Raw genomic sequence first — 15,657 nt, forward strand, 5'->3', positions numbered from 1 at the left:
CTGCTTTATTGGCCTCGGATGCCCCAATGGGTGTTCTTTGTGCTATAGTTGTTGGCTGTCCATACTGTTCTAAAAGCATTTCTTGCCTCCATCTCGGATGGCAACAATCCAATTCTATCAGACCGCTCCAACAGCATCTAATATATAAATCGACTGAGAAGATTGCTGTAATTGACCCTGTGTTGGGAGATGATTCACCTCTGGCAGGGGTGCAAAGATGGGGAATTTTCCCATTACTAGCTTACTCTTCAGGTTCCCTCAATGTGAAAGCAGGGGCTCTTCTCTCGCTGGAGACAAGTGGAATCTTCACCCTGAAGTGACCGCGGTGCTGATCTCTATGTTGGGATTTCCACAGACTCATTCACCTCAACCTAGAACAGGGAATGTCCTCCGTTTTGTGCTGTACATTTCTCACTGAATGGATTCTTGGGGATGCATTTAGGTTCATCTGGTCGGGGTCGGCTGTACAAGTAGCCACTGACTGCTTCCATTGAACGTTTTGTACAAAGATGGAGCACGGCTGATCCTATTCAGCCAATGAGGATCTGGTATGCTGATCAGCTGGCATTCAATACTTTGCTCCCTTTACCATACAGTGTCATCTTGTTCTTGCAGTATGGTGGTCTGGTTCCGCACCCTGAGCCCCAAACACTGCGGCAGTACAAGTGAGACTGAATGGTGCCAGACAGTGTCCTTTTCAAATCCCAAGGAAGTTGCAGACATCATCTTGGCTGCTAGGAAGCCTGCTACCAAATCAATCTTTGGGAATCACCTATGCACCTCAAAGCAGGGGGAGGCCTGTGCGCCTCAGAGTGCAAGGAGGCTGTGCACGGGAAGGCCTGGGGGAATTTGTGGGGCGCCCCCTGCAGTGAATCCGGTGGCATTTGGTGGTGCTGGCTTCTGAGGTGGCTCTTCCGGTGGGCGGTCTGGTTCATGTAGGCGCCCCCGACAGGTGGCCTGGCCTTGGGTGGGGGCGGTCTCTGTGGTGTTTCTTCCTGAGGGATGCTTGGAGTTCAGACTGATGAGTAGGTCATGTGGTTGTGGTGGTCCCTCCGGGTGGTCTGGGTTTATGTGCTTCTCCCCTGTGGGTGGTGGAAGGACGCCCCCTGCCGGTGAGAGCTTGAGTAGGCGCTATCTCGTTGTAGTCCCGGACTGGGGTGGATTGGGGCGGTTTGGTTACATGGTCTTCAGTATTATTTAGCGCTGAGTGCACCCGGTAGGCCACGGAGCGCTTTATCGACCCCACAACCCCTGTAAAGCACGTGTAGACACAACACGTTGTGCATTGGAAGACCTGGTAATGGCACATGCACGAATTCCTTTTCAGGCGGCTGTGCACATGTGAGCTGGCTGAAAAACGTAATCAATCACAATTTAAAGTTAGTCAGTGAATGAAGGGGGTTGACCCATAGCCCCCTGCTGTAGACTTTAGGAAGTGGAAGAAAAATGTGAGTGACACAACAACCAACAAATGAATGAAGAGGGCTGCCACTGTTTGTTTTGTTCGCCCTATGTGGAAAGGGTATGCTCACACGTGTGTCCCGTGCTCTCCATGCCACTGGAGTCAAGCTATCCTGCCTGATGAGGGTTATGAACCCGAAACCGGTCCTAGGATCCTTGTTTCCGGTCCAGGGAAGACATGGCTTGCCAGTTCGGGCGGGACTGTTCCCATGAGGCACAGGGTCAGACTGATTTGCATATGGCCATGTCTGAACTGGGGTGGCGGAGTGAGCTAAAGAACGATGATGGATTAACCCAGATCAGTTGACTGGGGGTGAGTGCTTGCAATGTTCAACACACCGTCCATCATCCCCTTCTATTTGCTTTCTAACCTCGGATGGAATTTTTTTTGTGTGCGTTTTTAGTATCAACATTTTGGGAAACATGAGTCTGGCGCGATTGCAAAAGCTATCTCTAGTCAAAATGAAATAGAATGCTTGCGGTTAAATATCGCTACATTTTTTTAATTTTGTATTCCCCACAGGTGCAATTTATAATAGAAGATCGATGCACTTTGAACTTTGCTTTGATTTCTATATTGTCTGGTTTTTAGTATCAATTTTGTATTTTAAGCTATTTTATTTGGACTGAGTCGTCTTTTTAAAAAAAAAAAAATTGTATCAAATGTCACGAACGTAACTGGCTTATATGTATGTACTTTTATGGTTTTTCCTAATTGAACCAGAATAAAGTAATTTTTTGACTTTTGAAATAGAGTGGAGGCCAGGCATCCTTAGCATTGTGGGGGCTGTTGTGGAGATTAAGCAAGCTATTGCCCAGAGTTGCAGAGTGGGACTCCATGATTGGAATAGGCACCGAGGTGAGAATTATCAGGTCCGTGGAATTTTTGAGCCCAAGACCCACCAAGGCGGGGAATTGAACCCTGGTCCCAAGCTAGACCTCTGCATCAGGGTCTGCCGCTCTAACCATTGAGCCACACTTCTCCGCATGTAAAGGCTGCTTGAATGCGGGAGGGTTGTTCATTGCTAGAGTTCATGTTATGCTGCCTGATGTGAAAGATTTTTTCTTTCTGCTGTAACTGCCAATGAGGGAGTTTATCTCGAAATGTTTGCTATATTGTCTCACTGCCCTTCCCCCCTCACGCCCCCCCTTCATTCACCTCTCTGCCCCGCTTCTTGTGGCTATCTTGAGTTTCTCGGTATGGATGCCCTACTTTAAATGAGGCAATGCACTGATATGTTGTGAACGTGAATGTAAGAAGGCATGGCGTCTCACAGATCATTTATACTAAGGCAAGCAACAAGCATCACAGATTAGGAGACATACACAGTTTTGAAACATCTGAGATGTTATCGGTTTGCAGAAGGGCTGCTTTCTTTACATATTTAGTTCTGCATCTAAAAGGTCCTGCAAAAAACGTTTCGCCATCAAGTGCCATTTCTCTTCCTGTGGATCCAATATCTTTCTCTGCCTCATGAGCTCCAGATCCATGTAAAACTGCTGCCAACATTGGCTTCTGGCATTCATCTGTGCCCAGTTTCTTTTTATTTTTATTTTATTATCGATTTGTTGAGCGCGATTGCTGCCCAGAGGCGTCCAAGCGCTGAGATTAAACAGAGATCTGACAGGGCCGAGGGTGCAGGAACTTAGAGGGATTTGGCAAATAAGGCTGTTTTCAGCTTCTTACGGAATGAGAGCAGGTCGGGTGTAGATCGAAGAGTGAGGGGGAGGGCATTCCAGAGCTTGGCGGCGTTCAGCGAGAACAGCCTGCCCCCCGACCTAGCTCTCTTCACTCTAGGAACAACTGCCAGAAAGGCACCCGTGGACCGCAGATTCCTGTTAGGGTGGTAGGGGGTGACCAGACTGTTTTTTTTTTTTTTTTTTAATTTTTGAAGACCTTTATTGTGCATATTACAGAAAAACAAATACGGGCCTACAACCATCCGGCCGGCCACGACATGTAGGAGCACAGGTGTCAACATTACGGCCTTCCGACGGCATCATGTGATACAACAACAATTAATAAATGTTACACTGGAAAGGACATGCCGCCTGGGAGAAGGATCAGTGAGGTCAAATTTGAAAGTTTTTTGATGAAATAAAAACAATAAAGGATTGGTACAAAGAATATCCGAGTCCATACTGTAAGTCCACATGAGTAGGCAACAATAGAATAATATCAATTACGTAAAGCTCTTCGTCAAGGCGACAAAACAATAGGAAAGACAAAGCGGACAGCAGTAGTAAATCTCGTGCCGCGCCCAGTGCCACCCACTCCCAACCATCCTCCGTCGCAGACCCAGAAAGGAAAACAGTATTAGAAAGCGCAGGAAAAGAAGAGAAAAGGCCCATAGTAACTAAACATGGAAACTAAAATCTACCCCCCCACCCTGCACCAACGCGGAGGCTACGGCCTACCCCCCCCGACAATGTGCCTGTCGCCCCATAAAGAACCCGAAATATAGTTCAAGCAAAAGGAAGAAGAGAGAAAAAGAAGAAAGTAATAAAAACGTTACCATGAAATACAGAGAGCGAGAAAAGGCCACCCTAATCTACAGCCCTCAAAAAACCCCCCACAAGTGAAGCGGGAGGAGGAGCCAAACGAGCCATTCCCATTACCCCAGTCAGCAACAAAGTCCCCATACAATTTACAGTCATTGAAACCCAATTATTAATATAAAAGCAGCTAGGGAAAAACAGTATAACTTGTGTGACTTAAGCAAGGTTGTACAACTTCCAGTCCCGGTCCCACCCGCCCAGCAATCGGCAGTACAAGGAGAACCTAGCCCTGACCCGACCTCGGACAGACCCAGGAAAGAAGCACATGAAGAAGGCCCGCCCCCACCAGGACAAAGAACCAACATGGCCGCACTTCAAAGGAAAGTAACCCAATAACACAAAATGGCCAGTGAACGTCACCAATAAATCCTGTCCTCGTCGCAATCCAGTTCCATGGGCCATCAGGAAAACACAGGGCCTCCGGGTCACAGGGCAAAGGCAACAGTGGCAAGACCCGGGCGCGAGGCCGTAACACTGTTGCAGGCGGCATATCAACCAATCCTGGAGACAAAGGATACAACGTAGCACAGGCAAATGCTCCGGTCGGCTCATGGCAGGCGTCCATAGAGGCAGAGACAGTCACGAATGCACCGTCAGGAATGAAAGGCCCTGCATCCCTCGTCGGTTCGGTTGAAAATGAAGCCAGATTGGACTTGCCCTCCACATTACGATCGCCACGTAGATCGGATGCCATTGCGTCGAAACATTCACCCAGCGCTCTAAAGCTCGAACACATTTCCACACGGAGGCTAGTCAGGGCGGCCAGGATATCCCTGTAGGAGAGCGGTGGTTGGAGCTTCCCACATTCGTGTTCCCGGGGGGGAGCGAGCATGCCGGCTTCCAGTGCTCGTCGGGCGACACATCCCGCAGACAGGGATATGCGCGCCCCCCCCAGACTCTGAGGCAATTGATCCCATTCCGATGTGCGGAACACAGAGCCAGCTACAAAGCGAGTGTAGCGCGAACCGTCCGCAGCACAGGACTCCAAGCCATTAGAGTCGATGAAGGTCGGGCTGCCGAGGCTGGGGGCTGTATTACTACTGGCCGTCACACCGGGACAGGTTAGCAGGCATCCACCGTTGCACCAAAATGGCCGTGTCTCCTTTATCTTCCGCCGCCGGACACAGACAAAGGCGCGTTACTTACGAGGCATCTTGAGGAGCAGTTAGACCACAGGGCTCCGTGTGCGGCAATCCACTGCAGGCCGCCCAGTCAGGCGCTCGATCCGGGGAGAGATGGCCACCTCCACAGAGTCAGCGAGTCGCGGGCAAGACGGCCGCTCCACAGCCCACCAGGCTCGGGGACGGCCAGTGGCGTGGTTCTGGGGTCAGGGCTCGACTACGGTTATCGCGTAGCTCCGGCCGCCGGGCGAGCTGGGAGGTCCGGGAAAGAGGAATAAAGTCAGCACAGCTGGGCGCACCGTCCACCGTCGGAGAAGTCAGGATATGAAGCAGGATAACGGTGCGGAGGACAGGGAGCTGCCGGAGCCGGGAGCCTACACGTCTTCACCGGTCGCCATCTTGGCTCCTCCCCCGGTGACCAGACTGTTGTTAATTGCTGAACCGGTCTTCCAAAAGGCCCGGTGCGTAATGCACAGTGCCTTGAAGGCCACTCTCTGCCTTACTGGCAACCAGTGTAAGCTTTTCAGGCCATGTCTGGCCGACTGGGATCGTGGAATCTGGAGTATGGTACGTGCCGCGCAATTTTGTACCACCTGAAGCTTCCGAAGAGTCATCTCGGGTGCCCCTAGGTAAAGAGCATTATTTGAGTCCAGACGGGACTGAATGAGGCCTTGTACTGCCACCTTCTTGGCATCAAGGGGCAGAAGTGGAAGAACCTTCCTTAGTGATCTAAGTAAGCCAAAACAGGTGGCAGACAGCCTGGTGGCCTGAGTGGAGAAAGAGAGCTTGTTGTCAAGCCATACTCCCAGGCTCTTCACACTATCCTTGGGAATAGGCGGTGTGCCTAGACCATCGGGCCACAAGGAGGTAAAAGGTACTGGTGAAGCTGGACCTAGGAGCATGAGCTCTGTTTTTCCTCCATTCAGTTTGAGGGAGGAGTTGGTCATCCATTCCCTCACGTTCTCCAAACAGTTCAGCAGGCCAGCCGAGGGATGTCTGTTGTTCTCTTGGGCCAATGAAACCACTAGCTGGGTATCGTCGGCGTACGACACGATCTTAATGCCGTACGGTTCGACTACCCCAGCCAGAGGCTTCATGTAAACATTAAATAATACAGGGCTCAAAGACGAGCCCTGCGGTACTCCACAGCTAAGTGGCCTGCTGGTAGATGTTGTGTCGCCATCAAAGATCTGAAAAGATCTGTCAGCTAGAAAGGAATTGAACCACCTTAGTGCATCTCCCGAGATTCCGATGGTCTGGAGCCGGTTCAGCAGAGTGGCATGGCTGACCGTATCGAAGGCAGCACTTAGATCAAGGAGGATCACTGCCACTGATCCTCCCTGATCCAGTATCCTTCGAGATTCTTCGGCGACTGCTAACAAGGCAGTCTCAGTCCCATGATTTGGTCTGAAGCCTGTCTGGGACGTGTGAAGTAGGGAATGATTCTCCAGGAACTGGCCCAGCCGGGCGTTTATGTATTTCTCCAATACCTTGCCAGCCCACGGAAGAAGTGAGATGGGGCGGTAATTGGAGTGGTCAACAGGGTCTAGGCTAGGTTTTTTTAGAAGTGCCCGAACCATGGCTTGCTTCCAAGCAATGGGGACTGTACATGTGGATAAGGACAGATTTAGTAGTTCCAGGATAACAGGGAGGGTGACTTCACCTGCCTGCATCAGGATTCCTGGAGGGGCTGGGTCGCGGGGGGAGCCCGACTTTACTTGGCGAGCCACTTTGTTCAAAGTGTCCAGGTCCATGAGGGGGAAATGATCGAGCATAGGCTCAGGAGTCGGCTGGTCTGGGGGGGGGGGGGAATTTTCCGGGAGGAATGACTCAGTCGCCTCATGATTTGAGGCCGTGGCTGGAAAGGTGGAGTATATGTTTGATACCTTATTGTAGAAAAATTCCGCCAGTTCATTACATTGCTCCTGGGTCTTGATCAGAGGGGGGGCAGTGGCGACATTGGTACATTGCTTTATTATATTAAAAATTTCTTTGGGCTTAGATTTGGATTCCAGGATTTTGTCGGAATAGTAGAGTGCCTGGGCTGTCCTGACCCCTTCTTTATAAATTCTGATCGCCTCTCTATAGGAAGCCTTTTTTTCCGGGAGGAAGTCTACGCGCCAAGCTCTCTCTCGTTGTCTGCAGATGCGTTTCAACTCTCTTAGCGAGTCGGAAAACCAGGGGGCTGATTTCTGCACTCGCTTTGAGGATGACCTACGGAGAGGCAGAAGTGGATCCAAGGATTTTGTGATCCAGCTTACATAGTTATCGTACGCCACATTGGGGTCTGGACAGGGTAACGGGCGAGTGGAGTCTAACTCACGTCTCCATGGTTCCACAGGGCGTTTTGACCAGTTTCTCCTCATAGTAGTTTGAGGGGTTGGCTGGGGGGCTTTAGAGGTGACCCAGGTGAACGGGACCAGAAAATGGTCTGACCATGGAAGGGGAATGGGTTGATCCGTAATTAAATCCAAACAGTTGCTAAAGATAGGGTCCAAGAGGTTGCCTTTTTCGTGAGTCGGGCCAGTAACCAGCTGGATCAGTTGGAGGGCTCCAAGATCGTCTAGTAACTCCGTGGCGGTATAATCTGATGGCGAGTTAAAATGCAGGTTGAAGTCTCCCAACACCGTGTGATTGGCCGTCAATAAAATTATTTTTGCTAAGATCTCTGGGAGAGCTCTAAGAAATGATTTAGCAGACTCGGGGGGGCGATAAATCAAGGTACCTGAGAAGGAATTATTAGCGTTGAGCTCAATGCAGAATTCCAGACTCTCACAGCCAGGGATGGTATCTGTTGTAGTGCGGCAGTGGTACTGGTCCTTTGTAATAATGGCCAGACCACCCCCTCTCCCTTCCGGTCTGTCGAGTCTGGAAATATGATAGCCAGTTAATAAGGCTGCAACTATATCAGGCTCCGAGTGAGCCGTGAGCCACGTTTCTGTTAAAAAGAGCACGTCTGGTTTGTGCTCCCCAAGCAGCATTGCAATTTGTGTGCAGTGCTTAGGTAGTGAACGGCAGTTTAGTGCATACATGCTGTATTTCTGAGCTGAGGCCAGCGGAGTATTCCGGAAGGAATGATTACAGTCTGGACAACGAAGGGGAAGCTCTATGGGGGCATATATATGTGTGCACCGGCCAGCGACGGTTCTTCCTATACTGTGTAGGGCCCTCGCGCTGTAATTCCTGCCCTGGGGAGTAGGGGAGGCAGGGGTTGTGGCCCCTGGTCCCGTCTGGTCGCGGACGGGCGCAGACGGGCTTGCCTTTGGCGCGCCTTCGGCGCACCCGCTGCGCCCGTCCGCTGCGCCTCCGGAAACAGCACATTCTTAAAATTCAAAAAGAAGGGCGTGTCCTACTTCAGTGGGCGGAGCCCGGGAGGTCGCGGCGGTTGCCTGGTGCTTGCTTCAGCGCTTTACTCGGCTGAGCGGCAATTCAACCAACCAAGGTGAGCAAAGTGCAAGTTTCCACAATTACACAAGTAAAATCAATTTATACAGTTTTTAAAAACAACTTTGTTTTAAAATGGCAAGGTAACTCCTGGCTCTCGGCTTTCCGCCTCAAGAGCTCTGTCTAGGCAGCGCTGGTCACAGGGCGCGCCTAGATATAGGGAGGGGGCGTGGCCTACTTCGGTGGGCGGAGCCTGGGAGGTCGCGGCGGTTGCCTGGTGCTTGCTTCAGCGCTTAACTCGGCTGAGCGGCAATTTAACCAACCAAGGTGAGCAAAGTGTAAGTTTCCACAATTACACAAGTAAAATCACTTTATACAGTTTTTAAAAAACAGCTTTGTTTTAAAATGGCAAGGTAACTCCTGGCTCTCGGCTTTCCGCCTCAAGAGCTCTGTCTAGGCAGCGCTGGTCACAGGGCGCGCCTAGATATAGGGAGGGGGCGTGGCCTACTTCGGTGGGCGGAGCCCGGGAGGTCGCGGCGGTTGCCTGGTGCTTGCTTCAGCGCTTTACTCGGCTGAGCGGCAATTCAACCAACCAAGGTGAGCAAAGTGCAAGTTTCCACAATTACACAAGTAAAATCAATTTATACAGTTTTTAAAAACAACTTTGTTTTAAAATGGCAAGGTAACTCCTGGCTCTCGGCTTTCCGCCTCAAGAGCAGTTGTCCTATCACTGAAAGTTTCAGCAAATCCCACAGACAAAATACCTTCAAGATCAAGGTAGTGTAGCAGCGCGGTTATCCCCACAATTAGGATGAAAGAGGCAAACAAAAGGTCTCGATTTACTGCAGTCCTGTGGGTGGGATTCCTTGGGGAAATGGTGCCAGGTCGGTTGTAAGAAGATGTTTGTAAAAGTTTCATTGCAAAATATTAAGGAGGATGCTTTTATCAATTCTTTTATTTTTTAAAACCGCTGTTGCCTAAAAAGTGCTAGCTTTGCAATTTCCTAGAGCTTCAAGATTCTTAAATCCTATGAAATACCACAAAAAGACCTGCGCAATTTGTGAAGTGCGCGGTGTCTCAACCTGATATAACCTTATTTTGACTTGTACTTGTGTTGGGTGCCTATTTACTTACTTGTATACTATTGCGTGACCTCCTCTGTCTGTAAAACGTAACTTTTGTTGCCAATTTTTGCCCTGAATTGGCACCCATGCAAGTTGGTCACCCTACTTCAATCCCGAAATGCTCTGGGGTCATCCTTAAACTTCGCTTGTGACATTAAAAGGAGGCATTTCAAGACTGAAAGAAATCCACAGAACGTTATTGTAAGAATAAAGATTCGACTCAACCGAGATGACAAGGACTCGTTTTTTTTTTGTTTTTTGTTTTGATTCTGGCAGCAGAATCTGAATCTCTTGATTCATCATGCAGCGCCAAGAGGGACGCCCCTCATGGATTTTAATGATGTACGTTTTATATTGTGAGTTTTAATTAACTGTACAATAAAGGATAAGAGCCTTTCTGTGGTGTAAATTATAGTATCCGTCCTGTAAGAGGCTTTTATTTTTTATTCTATTTTTCGGTGGGCATTTGTTTTTAGCATCTTTTCTCGGTAAAATGCTTTCTAAGAGGATTGCTGCTGCTGCCGCCGAACCCGACTCTTCGAAAGCAGTGCCTACTAAACCAGCTGCCGAGGTGAAAGCAAAAGCCCTCAAAGTCCCAAAAGCAACAGATGCTCCTATTCACCCCTCGACCTTGAGCATGGTATTGGAAGCCCTGAGGAAGAACACCGACCGCAAAGGTGCTACTGTGCCTTCCATCCGCACATACATCCTCACCACCTACCCGTCTGTGGACTCCGTGCGGCTCCGAGTACTGCTGAGGCGAGCGCTGGGGAAGGGCATGGAGCAGGGCCTTCTGATGAGACCGACCAACTCTACAGCGAAAGGTGCCACAAGAAGGTTCAAGCTGGCACCAGCCAGACCGAAAACTCTGAAGAAGGTATCTGAGAACAGTGACCCAAATGGAGAACCGGTGCCCAAAGCCAAGAAAGTTGTGTCCAGGAAACCTAAAACTTCTGGAGCAGCTGCTAAGAAGCCAAAAGCACCTGGTGATGCGGCTAAGAAGGCTGCGAAAAAAGTGGCTGCCAGCAGTGAAGGTGAGACTGCTGTTCCTAAAGCAAAGGTGGACTCGGACAAAGCTAGCAAAATTGCAGCCAAAAAGCCCAAGGAGAAGGTGGCTGCCAAAGTGGCAACCAAGGAAAAGACCAGTGAAAAGAAGGGGGAACTGGCAGCAAAGGCTGCACCCACAAGCAAAGATAACACCGATAAGGACTCTGCCAAACCTACCGCCCAGCGTGGCAAGAAATAGTTATGAAACCATGTTGGTTATTTTAATTTATTATAATGCAAATTATTTTTACTATTCAATAAAGGTTCTGTTAACTTAAAAAAAAAGTAAATCTAAATCTAAATCTAAATCAAAGCCATCTCCAGGGCCCACATCGAATATTGACTTTTCAAACTTGGAGAGCCAAGTTTTAAGCGCTGAGATGCACAGAGTACAGCAGCAGGCGCATGAAACCAGGCACAGAATCAGGAGTGAGTGAGGGCCAGGTCAGGAGTGAGAGTCAGGATAGAGTGAGGGTCAGGAGTAAGTGAGGGTCAGGAGTGAGTGAGGGCCAGGTCAGGAGTGAGTGAGGGCCAGGTCAGGAGTGAGAGTCAGGATAGAGTGAGGGTCAGGAGTGAGTGAGGGTCAGGAGTGAGTGAGGGCCAGGAGTGAGTGAGGGCCAGGTCAGGAGTGAGTGAGGGCCAGGTCAGAAGTGAGAGTCAGGATAGAGTGAGGGTCAGGAGTGAGTGAGGGTCAGGAGTGAGTGAGGGCCAGGAGTGAGTGAGGGCCAGGTCAGGAGTGAGTGAGGGCCAGGTCAGGAGTGAGAGTCAGGATAGAGTGAGGGTCAGGAGTGAGTGAGGGTCAGGATGTGAGGGCCAGGTCAGGAGTGAGTGAGGGCCAGGTCAGGAGTGAGAGTCAGGATTGAGTGAGGGTCAGGATTGAGTGAGGGTCAGGAGTGAGTGAGGGTCAGGATTGAGAGTCAGGATTGAGTGAGGGTCAGGAGTGAGTGAGGGTCAGGATTGAGTGAGGGCCAGGAGTGAGTGAGGGTCAGGAGTGAGTGAGGGCCAGGTCAGGAGTGAGAGTCAGGATTGAGTGAGGGTCAGGATTGAGTGAGGGTCAGGAGTGAATGAGGGCCAGGTCAGGAATGAGAGTCAGGATTGAGTTAGGGTCAGGAGTGAGTGAGGGTCAGGAGTGAGTGAGAGTCAGGAGTGAGTGAGGGTCAGGAGTGAGTGAGGGTCAGGAGGGAGTGAGGGTCAGGAGTGAGTGAGGGTCAGGAGTGAGTGAGAGTCAGGAGTGAGTGAGGGTCAGGAGTGAGTGAGGGTCAGGAGTGAGTGAGGGTCAGGAGTGAATGAGGGCCAGGTCAGGAGTGAGAGTCAGGATTAAGTTAGGGTCAGGAGTGAGTGAGGGTCAGGATTGAGTGAGGGCCAGGAGTGAGTGAGGGTCAGGAGTGAGTGAGGGCCAGGTCAGGAGTGAGTGAGGGCCAGGTCAGGAGTGAGAGTCAGGATTGAGTGAGGGTCAGGATTGAGTGAGGGTCAGGAGAGAGTGAGGGCCAGGTCAGGAGTGAGAGTCAGGATTGAGTGAGGGCCTGGCCAGGAGTGAGTGAGGGGTCTCGGGGGTCTCAGGACTCAGGACTGTGGGTCTCGGCTGCATTCACCGCCTGACATCTCTGCACACGTGCTCTCTGTGTGAACATACTTCATGCCTCATCTTGTTGCATCCGTCTTGTAAACACTCAGTTACTGAGACTCATCGGATTGTAGTGAACACTTGGTGCAGGTGACTTCTGCCTGTGTGACCCTCTGTGGCCCCATCAAACATGAAGACATTACAAGTAGCCCTGCCTCGCCGCACCCGCTGCTACAGCAACCCTCCTCTCAGCGGCGTAGCTAAGGGGGGCAGCCGCGCTGCACTCCAGGGGGGGGGGGCGGCCGCGCTGTACTCCAGGGGGTGTGGGGGCCGCGCTGCACTCGAGGGGGGGGGGGGAGGGGGTCGCTGCACTCGAGCTCCGCTGCGGCGGCATTTCTCATTTATTTGGTGACTCTCAGTGACAGTAGTGTCACTGTCCCCAAATAAATGATAAATGCCGCCGCAACCACTGTTGCCAGATTGGGTAATTTTTCCCCCGCACAAATGGGAATAATGTCACGAGAGAAAAACGCATAAATAAAATCAATAAACCGAAGCACGCATGCGCAGAGTGAGTGACACTCGAAGGGTGTGCAGCCAGACGAGGAAGCACGAATACACAGGCAGAACCTGCATGAATCGACACCCCTCTGACGTAGGGGGTGTTCAAAACGACGGGGGTGGAAATATAGTTAGAACACCGGAGTGTGGGCTGAAGAGAGCCTGCTGGGTCAACAGCTGAGCATGTGCAGAGTACAGACACTACCTTCTGCCCCGGAGTGTGGGTTGAAGAGAAGCCTGCTGGGTTAACAGCTGCGCATGCGCACAGTACAGACACTGCCTTCTGCCCCAGAGTGTGGGCCGGAGAGCCTGCTGGATCAACAGCTGCGCATGCGCAGAGTACAGACACTGCCTTCTGCCCCGGTGTACTATCAATAGACCCACCCCATCTGTCTTTACACCCCCCGCGTTTCCACGCATGCGCAAATTTATGCGCATGCGTCGAAACCCCATGTCTTGACTGCGTGTATTTTTAAGCTCCCCACTGTCCTGGCCGTTTATTGCGCATGCGTGTGATTGCACGCATGCGCTTTCAAGATCCAGCGGCGAACACTACTCCTGCTTGAGCAGCGTAACCACAGCTGCCAGGGTTTCAAGTTGCTGTGTGTGACATTTTTATAATTTAAGTGTCATTATGAGAGCAAAGTCACGTAATGAAGGCAAGGGAAACATAAGATTACATCCATTTGAGCAACTAGAAACTGTACAAAGTCAGTAAGCTAAAGTACATTAATGGCATGCAACTGAAAATTGAGCAGAGCGGAGTCTGACAGCGGCCGCACAGCTCAGGGACACAGGAAACTAAAGGCAGAGGGCACAGGCAGCTCAGAACGATGAAAGCATCAATTGTATTTATTAATAGCAGCCACAGCAAGTCAGCTGCACTACTATATACCGGCGCCGCGGGTTCAGGGAGGTACACTGGGTAGGGAGAGCTATATCAATATAATACTGTACTGCTGACTTTCAAAGGGGCTGCTTCCATTAGGACCGGAGTATTACGGGTTCAATTGGTGGCAATGGAATATTTATATAGCTTATATAGCTGCCACCCAAGCACTCACCTCCGAACTACAACTTACTACAGAGAGTGAGTTAACTGGCTCTGGCTGGGGATTCCGTTTCTGGAGGCCGCAGTGAGAGGCACAGCAGAGCAATCACAGGGCTCTCTGGCGCGTTCAAGTTCAAGTTCTGGATTTATATAGCGCACTACTCACCCAGAGGGTCTCAAGGCGCTTGGGGGAAGGAGGGTGCTCACTCATCGAATATCCAGGTTTTTAATTGTTTTCTGAATGAGAGGTGGTTCTGGGTAAGGCGGAAGTAGGCAGGGAGAGAATTCCAGGTTTTGGCCGCTAAGTAGGAAAAGGATCTTCCACTCATGGTGGATCTATGGATACGTGGGATTACGGCGAGGGCTTGATTGTTCGATCGAAGTTGGCGGGTGGGGGTGTAAAAGGACAGGCGCGTGTTGAGGCATTCGGGTCCAAGGTCGTAGAGTGCCTTGTGTGCGTGGGTTAGGAGACAGAACGTTATTCTCTTGTTGACGGGGAGCCAGTGGAGTTCTTTCAGGTGACCGGAAATGTGAGCTTGGCGGGGGACGTCTAGAATGAGTCTAGCTGACGCGTTTTGGATGCGTTGGAGTTTTTTCTGTAGCTTTGCTGTTGTTCCGGCGTACAGGGTGTTACCATAGTCCAGACGGCTTGTGACCAGAGCGTGAGTGACCGTCTTTCTCGTTTCGGTGGGGATCCAACGAAAGATTTTTTTAAGCATACGTAGGATGTTGAAACATGATGAAGAGACGGCGTTGACTTGTCTGGTCATCAAGAGGGAGGAGTCCAGGATGAAGCCCAGGTTACGTGCGTGGTCTGTGGGGGTGAGTGCGTTTTCCAGGGCCAGTGGCCACCATGAGTCATCCCAAGCGGAGGGTGAAGATCCTAGGATGAGGACTTCAGTTTTGTCCGAGTTCAGTTTAAGGCGGCTGTTCTTCATCCATTCGGCTACTTCCTTCATTCCTTCGTGTAGGTTGGTTTTGGCGGTGTTTGGGTCTTTGGTGAGGGAGAGGATCAGTTGGGTATCGTCTGCGTAGGAGATGAAGTTGAGGTTGTGTTGTCGTGCGATGGAAGCGAGGGGGCTCATGTAAACGTTGAAGAGGGTGGGGCTTAGTGAGGAACCTTGAGGTACGCCGCAGATGACTTCGGTGGCTTCTGATCTGAAGGGGGGTAGGCGGACTCTTTGAGTTCTTCCGGCGAGGAACGAGGTAATCCAGTCCAGTGCTTTTCCTTGAATTCCAACATTGCTGAGGCGTTGTATAAGGGTTTTGGGACAGACTGTGTCGAAGGCTGCGGAGAGGTAGAGGAGGATGAGGGCAGCTGTTTCTCCGTTGTCCAGTAGTGTTCGAATGTCATTGGTTGCTGTGATGAGTGCGGTTTCGGTGCTGTGTTTGGCTCGGAACCCGGATTGTGATGGGTCGTGGGATTTGTTGGATTCGAGGAAGGCGGCAAGTTCATTGTTGACGGCTTTCTCCGTTCAACACTGTCGTCCTCCTGCAATACAGTCATTGCTGTGGTGAAAAGGACAAGCTCAGTGTGAACTAGTCCCGATCGTCTATGCAAACTACATGCGGTAAGCAGCATGTACCCGGCACTGAAGGTGGGCAAGACAACTTGACAGGCAGATGAGGTAGACACTTGGAAGTCACAGCTGTCCGCTAACACTACCATCAGTGACAAGGTCAAAACTAGAAAACGATGAGTGTGGCACTGTCTGTAATACTTACAAACTTGCGCCAGCCGCCCGGCCATCAAACCGGAACATTCCTTGTATGGTCAGTTGATCC

The 15,657-nt window shown here is 50.7% G+C and overlaps 2 protein-coding genes across 2 annotated transcripts in view; one reads left to right on the plus strand and one right to left on the minus strand.

The window, feature by feature from the left end:
• Window positions 1-15,657, minus strand: part of LOC147737528 (uncharacterized) — a gene marked incomplete at its 5' end in the record, with an annotated part of 327,972 nt that overhangs the window by 231,823 nt on the left and 80,492 nt on the right. The gene's annotated exons all lie outside the window — the stretch shown is intronic.
• On the plus strand, window positions 10,143-10,895 carry LOC147737529 (uncharacterized). The gene has a single exon (XM_086935767.1). The coding sequence runs from the start codon at window positions 10,143-10,145 to the stop codon at window positions 10,893-10,895; it is 753 nt and encodes a 250-aa protein (XP_086791893.1).

This window comes from Lissotriton vulgaris, chromosome 1_1, assembly GCF_964263255.1.
Source record: "Lissotriton vulgaris chromosome 1_1, aLisVul1.2, whole genome shotgun sequence".
NCBI classification, from domain to species: domain Eukaryota; kingdom Metazoa; phylum Chordata; class Amphibia; order Caudata; family Salamandridae; genus Lissotriton; species Lissotriton vulgaris.

Coding starts and splice junctions, on each gene's coding strand:
- LOC147737529 (XM_086935767.1), top strand. CDS start 10,143: ATGCTTTCTAAGAGGATTGCTGCTGCTGCCGCCGAACCCGACTCTTCG.